At 47.9% G+C, this 13,612-nt stretch overlaps 1 protein-coding gene across 3 annotated transcripts in view; it reads right to left on the reverse strand.

Annotated features, from left to right (window-relative positions):
* AFAP1 (actin filament associated protein 1) overlaps positions 1-13,612 on the reverse strand; it is a 149,507-nt gene that overhangs the window by 89,270 nt on the left and 46,625 nt on the right. For 2 of the 3 annotated variants that reach the window (XM_019963268.2, XM_019963267.2), the window contains exons 2-3: positions 7,128-7,256; positions 2,380-2,477 (exon numbers count right to left, since the gene is read on the reverse strand). In XM_019963268.2, the coding sequence (XP_019818827.2) occupies positions 2,380-2,477; positions 7,128-7,254 (225 nt within the window). In that variant the 5' untranslated portion in view covers positions 7,255-7,256. Of the gene's footprint in view, positions 1-2,379; positions 2,478-7,127; positions 7,257-7,705; positions 8,370-13,612 lie in introns of those variants that run through there. The other variant, XM_070791870.1, reaches the window with a different exon arrangement.

The raw sequence follows: 13,612 nt of genomic DNA on the forward strand, positions 1-13,612 counted from the left end.
AGCATGGGCTCAGCAGTCGTGGCTCCCGGGCTCTAGAGCACAGGCTCAGCAGTCATGGCTCACAGGCTTAGTTGCTCTGCAGCAAGTGGGATCTTCCCAGACCAGGGATTGAACCCATGTCTCCTGCACTGGGCAGGTGGATTCTTCACCACTGAGCCACCAAGGAAGCCCAGAATGCTCACTTTAACAAGTTCCCTGGAATTTTAAGAAGCACTGCCCTACACAGTAACAGCCGGCTCTTGCACAGGGCTTAACAGATGCAAGGCAGATATTCCAAGCACTTGAGGCACACCAACTCTTTTCGGTTTCACAACAATCTCACTAAGTACTATTCAGTTCAGTTCAGTTCAGCCACTCAGTTGTGTCCGACTCTTTGCAGCCCCACGGACTGCAGCGCAGCAGCCTTCCCTGTCCATCACCAACTCCCGGAGCTTGCTCAAACTCATGTCCATCGAGTTGGTGATGCTATTAGCACACTCGTTTTGGAATGAGGCCTCTCAGACACAGAGACATGAAAGCTACAGTCTGAACCCACACAGCAAGTGTCAGAGCTGGTACCTGGAAGCAGGCAGCCACACTCCCGTCTGCGCCCTGGACCCTGCTGCCTCCTCAGCACCCGATGCAGAAACAGGCTCGTGGTTCCTGACAAACCTTCTCTGTCTGTGAATGCTGGTGAGCACTCACGTTGGTTTTGCTGCCTCACTTCCACAAATACTGACAGTATTACTGAGAAAAGGCTGGATTTGAAATCAAAAGAATAGGTTATAAAAATCTGCTTTTGCCTTTCCTCCTAACCTTGGGCTGTCCCTTTGCCAGTGGAGCCACATTTCCTTTTCTGTAAAGTGGATACACACACTGTTCACGTGTTCAGAGGTGTTGCAGGGTTCTCTGAGGTCAGGCTGTATGGATTAAATGAAATTGTAAGTGGAAGAGGAATAAGCATGCCCTGTGACATGTGGTAGGGACCCAGTGAGTGCCGAGCTCCTTCCATCCCCTCTCCAGTGATCATCACGGAGCGCCCACAGGACACTGGCCCTGTGCTGGGACCCAGGCAGGGACAAAACAAACAGGCTGTGGCCCTGTCTTCCTGCAGCTTTTCTCTGGCTGGACAGATGATAAGATGATTCATACAGAAAGCAACCATTAGGAAAAGAGTTGCTAGGTAACTGACACTGCTCTAATTTTGAATGAGAGCCTAATTTTCCTGAGTAAGCAAATTAGAAAATAGCAAAAGGCAGAAAAAGCTGAGTGGGGCATGAAAAATGGCAAACACGAATATCCCCAGATCACAAAAATAGCCAGAGAATTCCAAAACAAATTTTGAATGCAGAAAATCAAATAAAATACACATTCCTGGACTATGTACATATTTTTCTTCTGGAGAAAAAAAAAAAAAGGATATTTAATCCCAGAAAGAAGCATAACAGTGAATATTGAAGTCTTAGGCTACGGATATTCAAACTCAGAGCTAACGCAGAGAGACGGGCATGTCACTAGGCTCTACTGCCATTATTTTGCTGATAATCATCTGATTTTTTTTTTTAATCTGACTTAAGAACAGATTTCCATGGACCTGTAGCTCCAGCAATTTTCAGAGGCCCAGCAGCCTCCTGTGGGAAGGCCACACCTACAGCCTCCCACTTAACCATTACTAGCTCCCCAAAACACACTCATAGGCATGCCCTGAGCAAACCAAGGCCTCTTTTCTTGCAGAATCAGGCTTTTATCACCTGCCCTGGAACCAAAAATAACCCAGGTGTCCAGTGATTCTCCTGATTGTGGGACTTTTTTTTTTTTTTTTTTCATTTTTATTGAAGTACACTTGCTTTACAATGCTGTTAGTTTCCACTGTACAGCAAAGTGAATCAGCTGCTGCTGCTAAGTTGCTTCAGTCGTGTCCAACTCTGTGCGACCCCCGAGACGGCAGCCCACCAGGCTCCCCCGTCCTTGGGATTCTATCCGCTGTTTTCCTGGATTTCTTTCCCACTTTAGGTCCCCACAGAGCACTGAGTGGAGCTGCCTGTGCTGTGCAGCAGCCTCTCATCAGTTCGCTACTTATAAAGTAGGGACGTAGCAGAGAACTGCACATGTCAGTTCCGACCTCCCAGTTCACCCACCGCTCTTCCCCCTTGGTGTCCATACGCCTGTTCTCCAAGACTGCATCTCTATTTCTGCTTCATAAACCACACTATCTATACCGAGGTGGTATGTAGATACCATGGCATATTACTCAGCCATAAAAAAGAATGAAACTGGGTCATTTGCAGAGATATGGATGAACTCAGAGTCTGTGACTAAGTCGGAAAGAGGAAAACAGATACTATATATTAATGCGTACATGTGGACTCTGACAAAGTTAATGGTGGGTCTTGCACTCACCAGCCACGGCTGTGGGATCTCGGGCAAAGGCATCTGGGGAGGGGCCGGCAGGCTGCTAGGGGTCTCTGGCTTCGTGGCATGATCCTTCACTTCAAAACCTGCACCAAAAGCACAAATGAGGATGAGGAAGGCTTGCTCCTTGGAAGACGAGCTATGACCAACCTAGAAAGCATTAAAAAGCACAGACATTACTTTGCCAACAAAAGTCCGTCTAGTCAAAGCTGTGGTTTTCCCAGTAGTCATGTATGGATGTGAAAGAAAATGAAAGGCACTCAGTCGTGTCCAACTCGTTGTGACCCCATGGACTATATAGTCCATGGAATTCTCCAGCCCAGGATACTGGAGTGGGTAGCTGTTCCCTTCTCTAGGGAATCTTCCCAATCCAGGTCTCTCACATTGCAGGCAGATTCTTTACCAGTTGAGCCATAAGGGAAGCCCATATGGATGAGAGAGTTGGACTATAAAGAAAGCTGAGCCCTGAAGAATTGATGCTTTTGAACTATGGTGTTGGAGAAGACTCTTGAGAATCCCCTGGACTGCAAGGAGATCCAACCAGTCCATCCTAAAGGAGATCAGTCCTGAATATTCATTGGAAGGACTGATGCTGAAGCTAAAACTCCAATACTTTGGCCACGTGATTCGAATAACTGACTCATTTGAAAAGACTCTAATGCTGGGAATGATTGAGGGCAGGGGAAGAAGGGGATGACAGAGGATGAGATGGTTGGATTGCATCAGTGACTCAATGGACATGAGTTTAAGCGAGCTCTGGGAGTTGGTGATGGACAGGGAAGCGTGGTGTGCTGCAGTCCATGGGGTCACAAAGAGTTGGACACAACTGAGCAACTGAACTGAACTAAACTGGATGAGGAAGAGGAGCAAGCTGTAAACAGCTGCCACCTCCTTGACCCCACACTGAACACATCACAAATATTTACTTTCCCTAATCCTTTACAACAGTCCTGCAAGGTAAGTATTCTTCTGCCTCACTCTACAGGTGAAAGATCTACAGCTGGACCAAAAAAAAGGTTGCAGCACTAAGTAGAGCACGGACAGGAAGAACGATGGAGCTGGCACCAAAGTGGACATCCTTCCCTAGGCCGGGCGGTCTCTCAAGGAGAGCAGCCTCTCCTGAACTCCTGCCCAGGTTAGTGCTCACCCACGTACCGAGGGGGCAGACGCTTCCCTGGGAATCAGTGAGTCTACACTGAGCACCCTCCTGGGCTGGATGCTGTTAACAGACTTGCTCGCTGCTGACAAGACTGACACACTCTCATACCTTCAGGCCAGCGTATTCAAGTTGGGAAGACAAACATATGCATGCTCGACTCTCAGGAGATGTGGGGAGCAGGGAACCGGAAGGCGCTAATTCGGGCCCAGTGCACTTTACACGCAAGGGCTCAACTCCCTAGACCTAGAAAAAACTGCTCAGTGATCACCTACAAGGGGTTGAGCACGATGTCACGGGCTGGGAAAAGACAAAGTCCCCGACCTGCAGAAGCTACAACAAAGACCAGAATCTTGGCAGAGGACTGGAAACAGTCAAAAAAAGAAAAAAAGAAAGATAAAGGATGAATGGAAATTCTACTGCCAAAACAATCAGTGCATGAGTTTTAAGCAGAATAAAGAGCTGAAGAGAAAATCAGTGAATTGGAAGGTATGGGGAAGGTATTCTACATCCAGAACAAAGCAGGGAGGGAAAGGGTGTTGGAACCCACTGAGCAGAGGAAGAGAGGAAGGGAAACCAGGGGGAGCAGACAGCAACTCCAGAGGCAGGAGGCCCAAACTGCGGCCGGTTCAGACCAGTGGTCTCAGGTGACCGACCCACGGTGTACACAGAAGAGATGAGGCTGCGAGAAATGTTGCCTCTGCCAGCAAAAGCAAGAGTAGGAGATAACAGTCAACAGTCACTCATATCTGCCGTGCCAGGCAATCTTTGGAAGTTTTATATCATCTTGTCAATCCGCACAACATCCCTCTGAGGTAGATGCTGCTACCCCTTTTTTCCACAGGGGTGGAGACCGGGCATTGACACGTTGAGTAACTTGTTCAAGGTCACAGCCTGGGTGATGCGCAGAGACAGAGAGCAAAGCCCACATGACTTCACAGCAGTCTCTCTCAGCTCAGTCCCACTGATTCTGTTTCTCTGAGGACCTCTGATTAACAAACCTGCTTTCCTGCAAGTCTGGGATTTTGGTAAGTGTGAAAGTGACTAGTCGTGTCCGACTCTCTGCGACCCCATGGACTATATAGTCCATGGAATTCTCCAGCCCAGAATACTGGAGTGGGTAGCCTTTCCCTTCTCCAGAGGATCTTCCCAACCCAGGGATCGAACCCAGGTCTCCCGCATAGCAGGCAGATTCTTAACCAGCCGAGCCACAGGGGAAGCCCAAGAACACTGGAGTGGGTAGCCTATCTCTTCTCCAGCGGATCTTCCCGACCCAGGAGCACCACATGTCATAAAGGGCCTTGTAGGCAGCCTGAGGGGCCTGGGGTTCATCCATGGGCAATCATAGGTAGAGAAAGGGCTCAGACAGGGAAGCAGCAGCATCGCTTAAAAGCAGGCTTTCAGCCCTATTTTTGTCTCTGTCTCAGAGACAGTGGCTCAGTGGCAAAGAATCCACCTGCAAATGCAGGATCCCTGCATCAGGAAGATCCCCTGCAGGAGGGAATGGCAATCCACTCCAGTGTTCTTGCCTGGAAAAGCCCATGGCCAGAGGAGCCTGGAGGGTTATACAGTCCATGGCGTCGCAAAGAGTCAGGCACAAATGAGCACATGGAGCTCTCTCTCCATCCTACTGGCCCTTTCAATCTGACTGACCCCAAAACACCGTGCTCATCCTGCACTTCTGTCTCAGGGACTCAGGCAGCTCTCATTCCACCTGTTACCAGATCCTTGAGCCCACCGCCCAGACTGACCAGCAGAACTTTCTGGAATGCCAATCTAACTTTGTCAAATCATGGCTTTGCACACTAAAAAGCAAAGAACTGCACATTTAGATGGCTGGAGTGCATGGCATGGGAATTATATCTCAGTGAAGCTGTTTACAGTAAACCTCCACATCTCATCCAGGTGTCTCCTGCCTTCAAGATTCTAACCCCGTATCCCCCAGGAACTGCCCCCAGCCCCTACCCCACTCACTCTCTCTCACTAAGCGGGTCTGGGGGCATCCGCCTCTCGGGTGCTCTCCTAACACAGATGCTCTGTCCCCACTACTCTGTCTTACCCACCGCGCACCAAAGTGGGGACACAACAGGCCTGAGCATGCTGTCTTTACCAGGGCCTGCGGGCAAGGCTGTGCCCTTGGCTGGCATTGGGGAATGTGAATTTCAGAAGCGTTTCCAACACTGCTTAATTGATGAGGTTGGTCTAACGTTGGTTCCTAGACTGTTTGAGCAAACAACACGATCAATGCCAAACACCTGCTGCGATGGCTCATTTTGTGTGCCAACCTGACTGGGCTCAGGGATGCTCAGAGAGCTGGCAGAACGTTATCTCTGGGTGCTTCTGTGAGAATGTTTCTGGGAGAGATGAGCATTTGACTTGGAGAACTGAACAAAGAGGATGGTCCTCCCCGTGTGAGTGGACGTCCTCCAGTGTGCTGAGAATCTGAACACAACAGAAAAGGGGAGGAAGGGTGGACACACCCTCTGGGCTGGAGTCAAGTCATCCGTCTTCTCCTGCCTTCAGACACTGGTGCTCCTGCTGCTCTGATCAGGACGCACACCGGCAGCAACCCTCCCGCCCCCACCGCCCCTTCTCGGACCTTCCGACTCGGACTGAATTACAGTCTGGTAATTACACCACCGGCTTTCTCGGGCCTCAGGCCTGCAGAGGGCAGGTCGTGTCACTGCTCAGCCTCTGAGGCCACATGAGCCAATCCCTATCCCAGATCTTTCCATCTCCCTTGGTAGCTCCGTGCATTCTGTTCCTCCAGGGAACCCTGACCAACAAACCTCCTCTCCTGTTAGTCTGAGATTTAGGTATGTGCCAGGCAGAGGGTGCCTATGTGGCCAGCCCCCAGGAAAGTCCTTGGGCGCTGAGTCTCCAGTGAGCTTCCCGGAATAGAAGCATGGCACATGGGCAGCTACATTTTTGTCGCTGAGGAGACAGTGCGATCTGTGTGAGCCTCGCGAGAGGAGGAGCACGAGGAAGCCCGTGCGTGGAACCCTCCAGACTTGGCAGGAGTCTTTTTCCCTTATAGCCTGTCTGGGTGTCCTTACAACCTCTGTGATGAATCCCAGCCATGAGAAAATACAACTCCATGCTGAGTCCTAGCAAACCTCCTAATGTTGGGTGATTTTAGGGACTCCAACAATGAACCCATTATCCCATTAACTCCTTAAAGGCTTTATCTTTCCAAACCCAGGACTCACACAGTCCCTGGCACATAGTAAGGCCTTCAATGACAACCTGAGGAGTAAAAAAATTCATTCATGAATGTGTTCTAGAAAGATGAGAATTAAGGATGGCTTAGAGGCAAAAAGGTGTTACTAGTGGTAAAGAACCCGCCTGTCAATGTAGGAGACATAAGAGACAAGGTTTGATCCCTGGGTTGGGAAGATCCCCTGGAGAAGTAAGTGACAACCCACTCCAGTATCTTTGCCTGGGAAACCTCACAGACAGAGGAGCCTGGGGGGTAACAGTCCATGCGGTCACAGAAGAGTCGGTCATGACTGAAGCGACTTAGCACTTGAGGCCAAAAGAGACTGGAAGAAGACAGACCAGAAGTCTGAGAGGGACATACCTCTGGACGACTGTATCCTCAGCAGGATGTCTGTGATGACTGCCTTTTTCTCCCTGACAGTTGAGGTGAGATACTCGTGGTCCAGGAGTTCAAGAAAGAGACGAAGTTCAACTATTAACTCTTCCATTGCTGAAAATGAAGGAGAGGAGAGAAGGGTACCGTGAGACCCATCGATTTGCAAATGTCAGAATGAGTGCAGGCTTTTACTCAAAGCACTCTGTGTTTAGCTCGATGGATGACTCTGGTTTTCCAACACAAACACAGGTCATCTCAGAGATGCATGCATCATCTTCTAGACCGACTGCTCCTCGGTCGCTCCCTGCTCGGAGGCGACGGTATTCGGCTGGGAGGGCTCCAAAGCCGCAGTGCCGACAGATGGAGTCATGACTCGAGAGCCTGACACCATCATTTGGTGGTAACTGCATGATATTAAATTTCAGTGTCCAGGAGGATAGACGGGAGTTTAAAATGCCATATAGCTTTCAGACAACCACTAGGACGTGGTTTCAGAAACTCAACATCCAACCCTGTGCTTCTGCAGGGCTGGCTCCCTCCCCAGGAAGACTGAGCGCATTTACAGTTACAACAAGGGTCCCGGGGAGGACCGCGATGGCAGCTCAAGTCCTGACTTCCGTCACGCCTTTCATTTCTAGGGTTAAAGCAGATTCTCCCTCTGACTCCCACAGGACTGGACCGCAGGGCTGACGTCAGCGAGCTTCACCCCATGATGTGAACCTGTGAGAGACACCAACATTCTTTCAGGGCATCTGCGAGGTCAAACTATTTTCACGACACTGTGTCATCATTCACTATTTCCTGCACTAACGGTGCAAATGAAAGGGAGGGTAAGCTGTCGGCATCTTAGTGCAAATCAAAGCAGTGACACCCAACTGGACTCTCGGCCAATATATTCTTCACTTACACACTAGCAGTAAAAATAAATAAAATTTACAGAATGCTGCTTTCACTTAAGAGCCCCTTTGATGAAGCAGTAAAGATCACTGCTGTTATTAGATCTCGGCCCTGGAGGAAACCTTTTTAATATGCTGTGTGATGAAGCAGGAAGAATGCGTGACAAGTGTCTGAGCCGTGAGGTACACAGAGCCACTCTCTTCATGCAGCACCGAAGAAGAAATGAGAGAATTTGCGCTTCCAGGTGAAAATAAGAATTTCAAACACAGGCATCCACCACCAGGAGCATGATGGCTTTCCAACAGAGACTTTTCCAGTGAGATTAGGAATGACACCGAGGAACGTGATCTCCTGGTGTATAATGCAGTGTGTCCACATTCGGAAGATCTACGCAACTCAGGAAACCATCATGTCATAAAATCATGTGTGGGTAAAGACACAAGTAAGGTGCAGAATAAGCTGAAATATCCTCATGTAACAGAGAAATCACCGACTCAATGGATATCTGTCTGAGCAAACTCCGGGAGATGGTGAAGGACAGGGAAGCCTGGTGGGCTGCAGCCCATGGGGTCGCAAGGAGTCAGACATGACTTAGCAACTGAACAGCAATAACTGAGAGCAAGTGCTCTCTGATACAGCGTCAGAGTCCACATTGCCACGAACCATTAAGAAACTACCACTCGCTGAGTTTCAGTGCAGTGTCAAAGAATATCCACAGTTTTCTGGAAAGGTACTAAAATATTCTGCAGTTTTCCGAGTACATATCTGTGTGAGGCCAGACTATCTTTATGTACTTCCACCAAAACAATGGTTCATAACAAACAAAATGCAGACGCAGACACAAGAATCCAGCTTTCTTCCATTAAGCCAGATCCTGAAGATACGTGCAGAAACATAAACAATGCCACTCTTCCACACACTATATCACTTTGGTAAATGCAGTTACTTTGCATAAATATATTAATCAGATCAGATCAGATCAGCCGCTCAGTCGTGTCCGACCCTTTGCGACCCCATGAATCGCAGCACGCCAGGCCTCCCTGTCCATCACCAACTCCCGGAGTTCACTCAGACTCACGTCCATCGAGTCGGTGATGCCATCCAGCCATCTCATCCTCTGTCGTCCCCTTCTCCTCTTGCCCCCAATCCCTCCCAGCATCAGAGTCTTTTCCAATGAGTCAACTCTTCTCATGAGATGGCCAAAGTACTGGAGTTTCAGCTTTCATTTCTTCCAAAGAAATCCCAGGGCTGATCTCCTTTAGAATGGACTGGTTGGATCTCCTTGCAGTCCAAGGGACTCTCAAGAGTCTTCTTCAACACCACAGTTCAAAAGCATCAATTCTTCAGTGCTCAGCCTTCTTCACAGTCCAACTCTCACATCCATACATGACCACAGGAAAAACCATAGCCTTGACTAGATGAACCTTTGTTGGCAAAGTAATGTCTCTGCTTTTAATATCTCAAAAATCTTCCAGACTTAAATTCTAGTATGATAAATAGCCACAGATATAACCACACAAATAAAAAAAAAGCTCTTTGGGATTCTCGACACATATTTTGAAACCAAAAAGTCCTAAGCAAAAAAGTTCAAGAACCACTGGTCAATGGGATTCTTCCCAAATCTACTGAAGTCTACAACACCCTCCAGAAAAAAGGATCTTAACTGAGGCCACTCTTAGCTGCCAAAGTTCCCATCATTTTAGATAAGTGGGCAGAGAAATGGCAAATGAGTTCAGGGTAGGCAAGGTGTGTGCTCAGTGGTTCCCTTTTCCTGATTTCCCCTCCATGAAATGAAGAAGCCGGAAAAAGCCAGTCTTTAAGGTCTTTTTCATCAGGAAGACAATTTCCTAATGATTCTAAGTAGAAAACAATCTCATCTATACTTCAGAAATGAAGGGCTGCCAGTATTAATCATAATAGCCAAATATGTGGAAACAACCCCAATGTCCACCAATGGGTGAGTGGAAAAATAAAATGTGGTTCATTCTTACAATGATAAATGATCCAGCCTGAAAAAGAAAGGAAAGTCTGACACATGCTACACCATGGGTGAACTCTGAGGACATTATGCCAAGTGAGGTAAGCCAGTCACGAAAGGACGAGTACTGCATGATCCCACTTATACGAGGTCCCCAGAGCTGTCAAACAGCTGTCAAACAAGCTGTTGGTGTTTAGTTGCTAAGTCATGTCCGACTTTTTTGTGACCCCATGGACTGTGATCCGCCAGGCTCCTCTGTCCATGGGATTTCCCAGGAAAGAATACTGAAGTGGGTTGCCATGCCCTCCTCCAGGCGATCTTCCCTACCCAGGGATCGAACCTGCGTCTCCTGCGTTGTAGGCGGATTCTTTACCACTGAGCCAGCAGGGAAGCCCAGAACTCAAAGAGAAAGGAAGATAGTGGGTACCACGTGCTGGGGGAGGGGACGGAGAGTCAGTGTTGATGGGGACAGAGCTGCAGGTGGGCAGGATGAAAGTTCTGGAGCCGGATGGCACTCACGGTCACACACTTGTGAACGCCTATAATGACACTGAATTATATACTCAAAAAGGCTTAAAATGGGAAAATGGATGTTACATGTGCTGTTCAGTCACTAAGTCGTGTCCAGCTCTTTGCGACCCGATGGACTGCAGCACGCCAGGCTTCCCTGTCCTCCACTGTCTCCTGGAGCTTGCTCAAACCCATGTCCAGTGAGTAGGAGATGCCATCCAACCATCTCATCCTCTGTCGTCCCCTTCTCCTCCTGCCCTCAATCTTTCCCAGCATCAGGGTCTTTTCCATTGAGTCAGCTCTTCACATTAGGTAGGCAAAGTATCTGTTTATTTTACCACAATAGAAACAAAATCAACCTTGCCCAGAAATTCAAGGGCTGCCAATAGCTATAAGCAAAAAATGTTAAAAATGTTTATGGATCTATGTTACGCTGGCAGTACCCACTCTTCATCACCATCTGTATACTCCTTTATCAAAAATGCCTCTCGCATTTGCCCAATCATATTCATCCTGCAATTCTTCCCTGGGGTTTCACCTAGCAGCATCAGAATATCTGGAGGACTAAAGACAGCACCCGCCCTAACCCATCTCCCTGTGCTGCTTTCACAGAGCTCCCCTCGGGGATCCACTGCAGGGCCGGGGCTTTCCTGGAATCACCACTGGGATCCTGCCCAGTCCGTGCCCTGCAGACAACAGCACCCTCAACTACAAGCTGGACTCTGAACAGCATCTATACCACCGGGCCCAGCAGACCAGCCCCCAACCCCGCTCCCAGGTCATAATAGCTGGACCACCCTAGCTCAAGCTGGTCAGTCTTCCCTCTGTACATCTCGCCTGGGACTAGGAACTCTTAGCCAGTTGCGATCTCTTGAACTGAAGACGTGTGAACTCAGGAGCTACGGAGCTGCCATGCTTAGGCACATACATGCCGGAGTGTGAAAGTCATTAACAGAGGAAGAAAGAATGAAGTTACACCCTGAAGAGGACGTGCAGACATTCAGAGGCAAGAGAGAGGATGCGCCAGGCAGACAGGGCGCAGAATGGATTCCTGAGACCGTCCTGGAATTTTTCAGTTCCCTGTGAGCCTGGGCTGCTCACAGGGAACTGCCTCTGTGTGGGTATCAGTTCATTTCATCCTCATTACAATCCTGGGATACATAATAATCATCTCATTTTAAGGATGACATAATTTGGGGGAGTTACCCACTTTTCAAAAACAGAAATAGACTCACATTGCCTGAGATACCTGCGTCCTTCTCATAAATTTTCATTTCATTGTTTACTAAGCTACTGTGTGGTTTTCTTTTCACCTGAAACTGCATCCAAAAGATTCTCAAAGCAAAGCTCTTTTTTGCACCTCAGAAGGCAAAACATTCCCAGATCAGAGACCCGAAACCATGAGAAAAGTTCCACACATCTAGCATCTCCCACAGACTGAACAAACCACATGTACCCTTAACAGGCCCTTCAAACCCCTCTCCCCTAGCCTTCTCTAATTCAACATCCCCAGTAAGCTCCTCCCAACTCAACCCTCCCAAGTCACTAAATTCTTTCCTCTCTTACCAGTGGTGCCGATAACCAGGCGCTGACTGACCTTAAGATTTGTTTTTTCCTCAAAATAGCCAGTCAGCTGGTTAGGAGCAAGCTTTATGCTCTGCTTATCTCCCAGCACCTTACAGCTGCCTAGCAGCACAGGCCATGAAGAAACCACACAAGAATTCTTGATGGGCGAGTGACAGACAAAGTAGGGGAAGGAGCGCTTTCTGAGAACCTGTCGATGAAAGGCATTCTTCTCGGCATCTACATGGGACACTTTAATTCTCACAATAATGCTGTGAAGACTCACTCGGCCCCACAGACAGGGGGACCAGAGGCCAGGGCCCACTTGTTCCCCGACATGGCAGTCACAGGCACGGGACACTGTTCTAGCCCCTTTACATGCATGACTTCATGCAGGCTCCCAACAGTCCCAGGAGGTGCAAACTGGTCTCACACCATTTTATAGGTGAAGAAACTGAGGCTCAGAGGTGGCCTAAGGTTATGAAGCAAATAAGTGTCTGAGCCCCTCCTCCAGGTAACAATATGCTAACAGCCACACAGCTGGAATGGAGCAGGACAGGTCTGAACGCAGCTCTGACTCCAAAGGCCCTGCTCCGACTATTTCACGATAATCACGCCTTGATGACCTTCTGAGACAACCCTGGCCTGCTGAGCAGCGATGGCCATGAAATAAAAGAAAAAGATGTTATTGAAATGTTGATTCACAATGCTGTTAGCCTCAGCAGACTGATTCCGTCATATATGTACGTGAGTCCTTTCTTGGATTACTTTCCATTATGGTTCATTATAAGATATTGAATATAGTTCCCTGTGCTACACGGCAGGCCCTTATTAGTTACCTATTTTATGTATCGTAGTGTGCACATTTTAATCCCAAACTACTAACTTATCCTTCCTCCCTCCCTTTCCCCTGTGGTAACCATAAGTTTGTTTTCTATGTCTGTGAGTCTATTTCTGTTTTTGAAAAGTGGGTAACTCCCCCAAATCATGTCATCCTTAAAATGAGATGATTATTATGTATCCCAGGATTGTAATGAGGATGAAATGAACTGATACCCACACAGAGGCAGGCATTTCACAAATGGTAACTGTTACTGTTATTATAGCATACGCTCGCGTTATTAGAACTTCACTTTAAGCCTTTGGATCCATGAACACTTCAAGGGGACACAACCCACAACTTTGTTATCTTCTAAAACTAGGAAATCCTTAAATACCTACACATGGTGGAAGAAAAGTCTCGAAAGACTACTATGTACATATGCAAACAGATCTGAAACTAAGTGAAATAGACAATTTCACAGAAAAGAACAAAATTTACCAAATCGTTACAGAAACCTTATGCAGGCCAATTTCCATAGAGGAAGCAAAGAAAGTTAACAAAGAACTAGCCTCACAAAAAAGCACAAGACCCAGATAGTTTTACAGGGGAATTGTACCAAAGCTTAACCATCAAGATTACTACATACATTTTTCCAAAGGATGGAAAGAGATAAACAATTTTCAAACCCTTTCTTTCTTT

This window comes from Bos indicus, chromosome 6 (assembly GCF_029378745.1).
Source record: "Bos indicus isolate NIAB-ARS_2022 breed Sahiwal x Tharparkar chromosome 6, NIAB-ARS_B.indTharparkar_mat_pri_1.0, whole genome shotgun sequence".
Lineage (NCBI taxonomy): Eukaryota > Metazoa > Chordata > Mammalia > Artiodactyla > Bovidae > Bos > Bos indicus.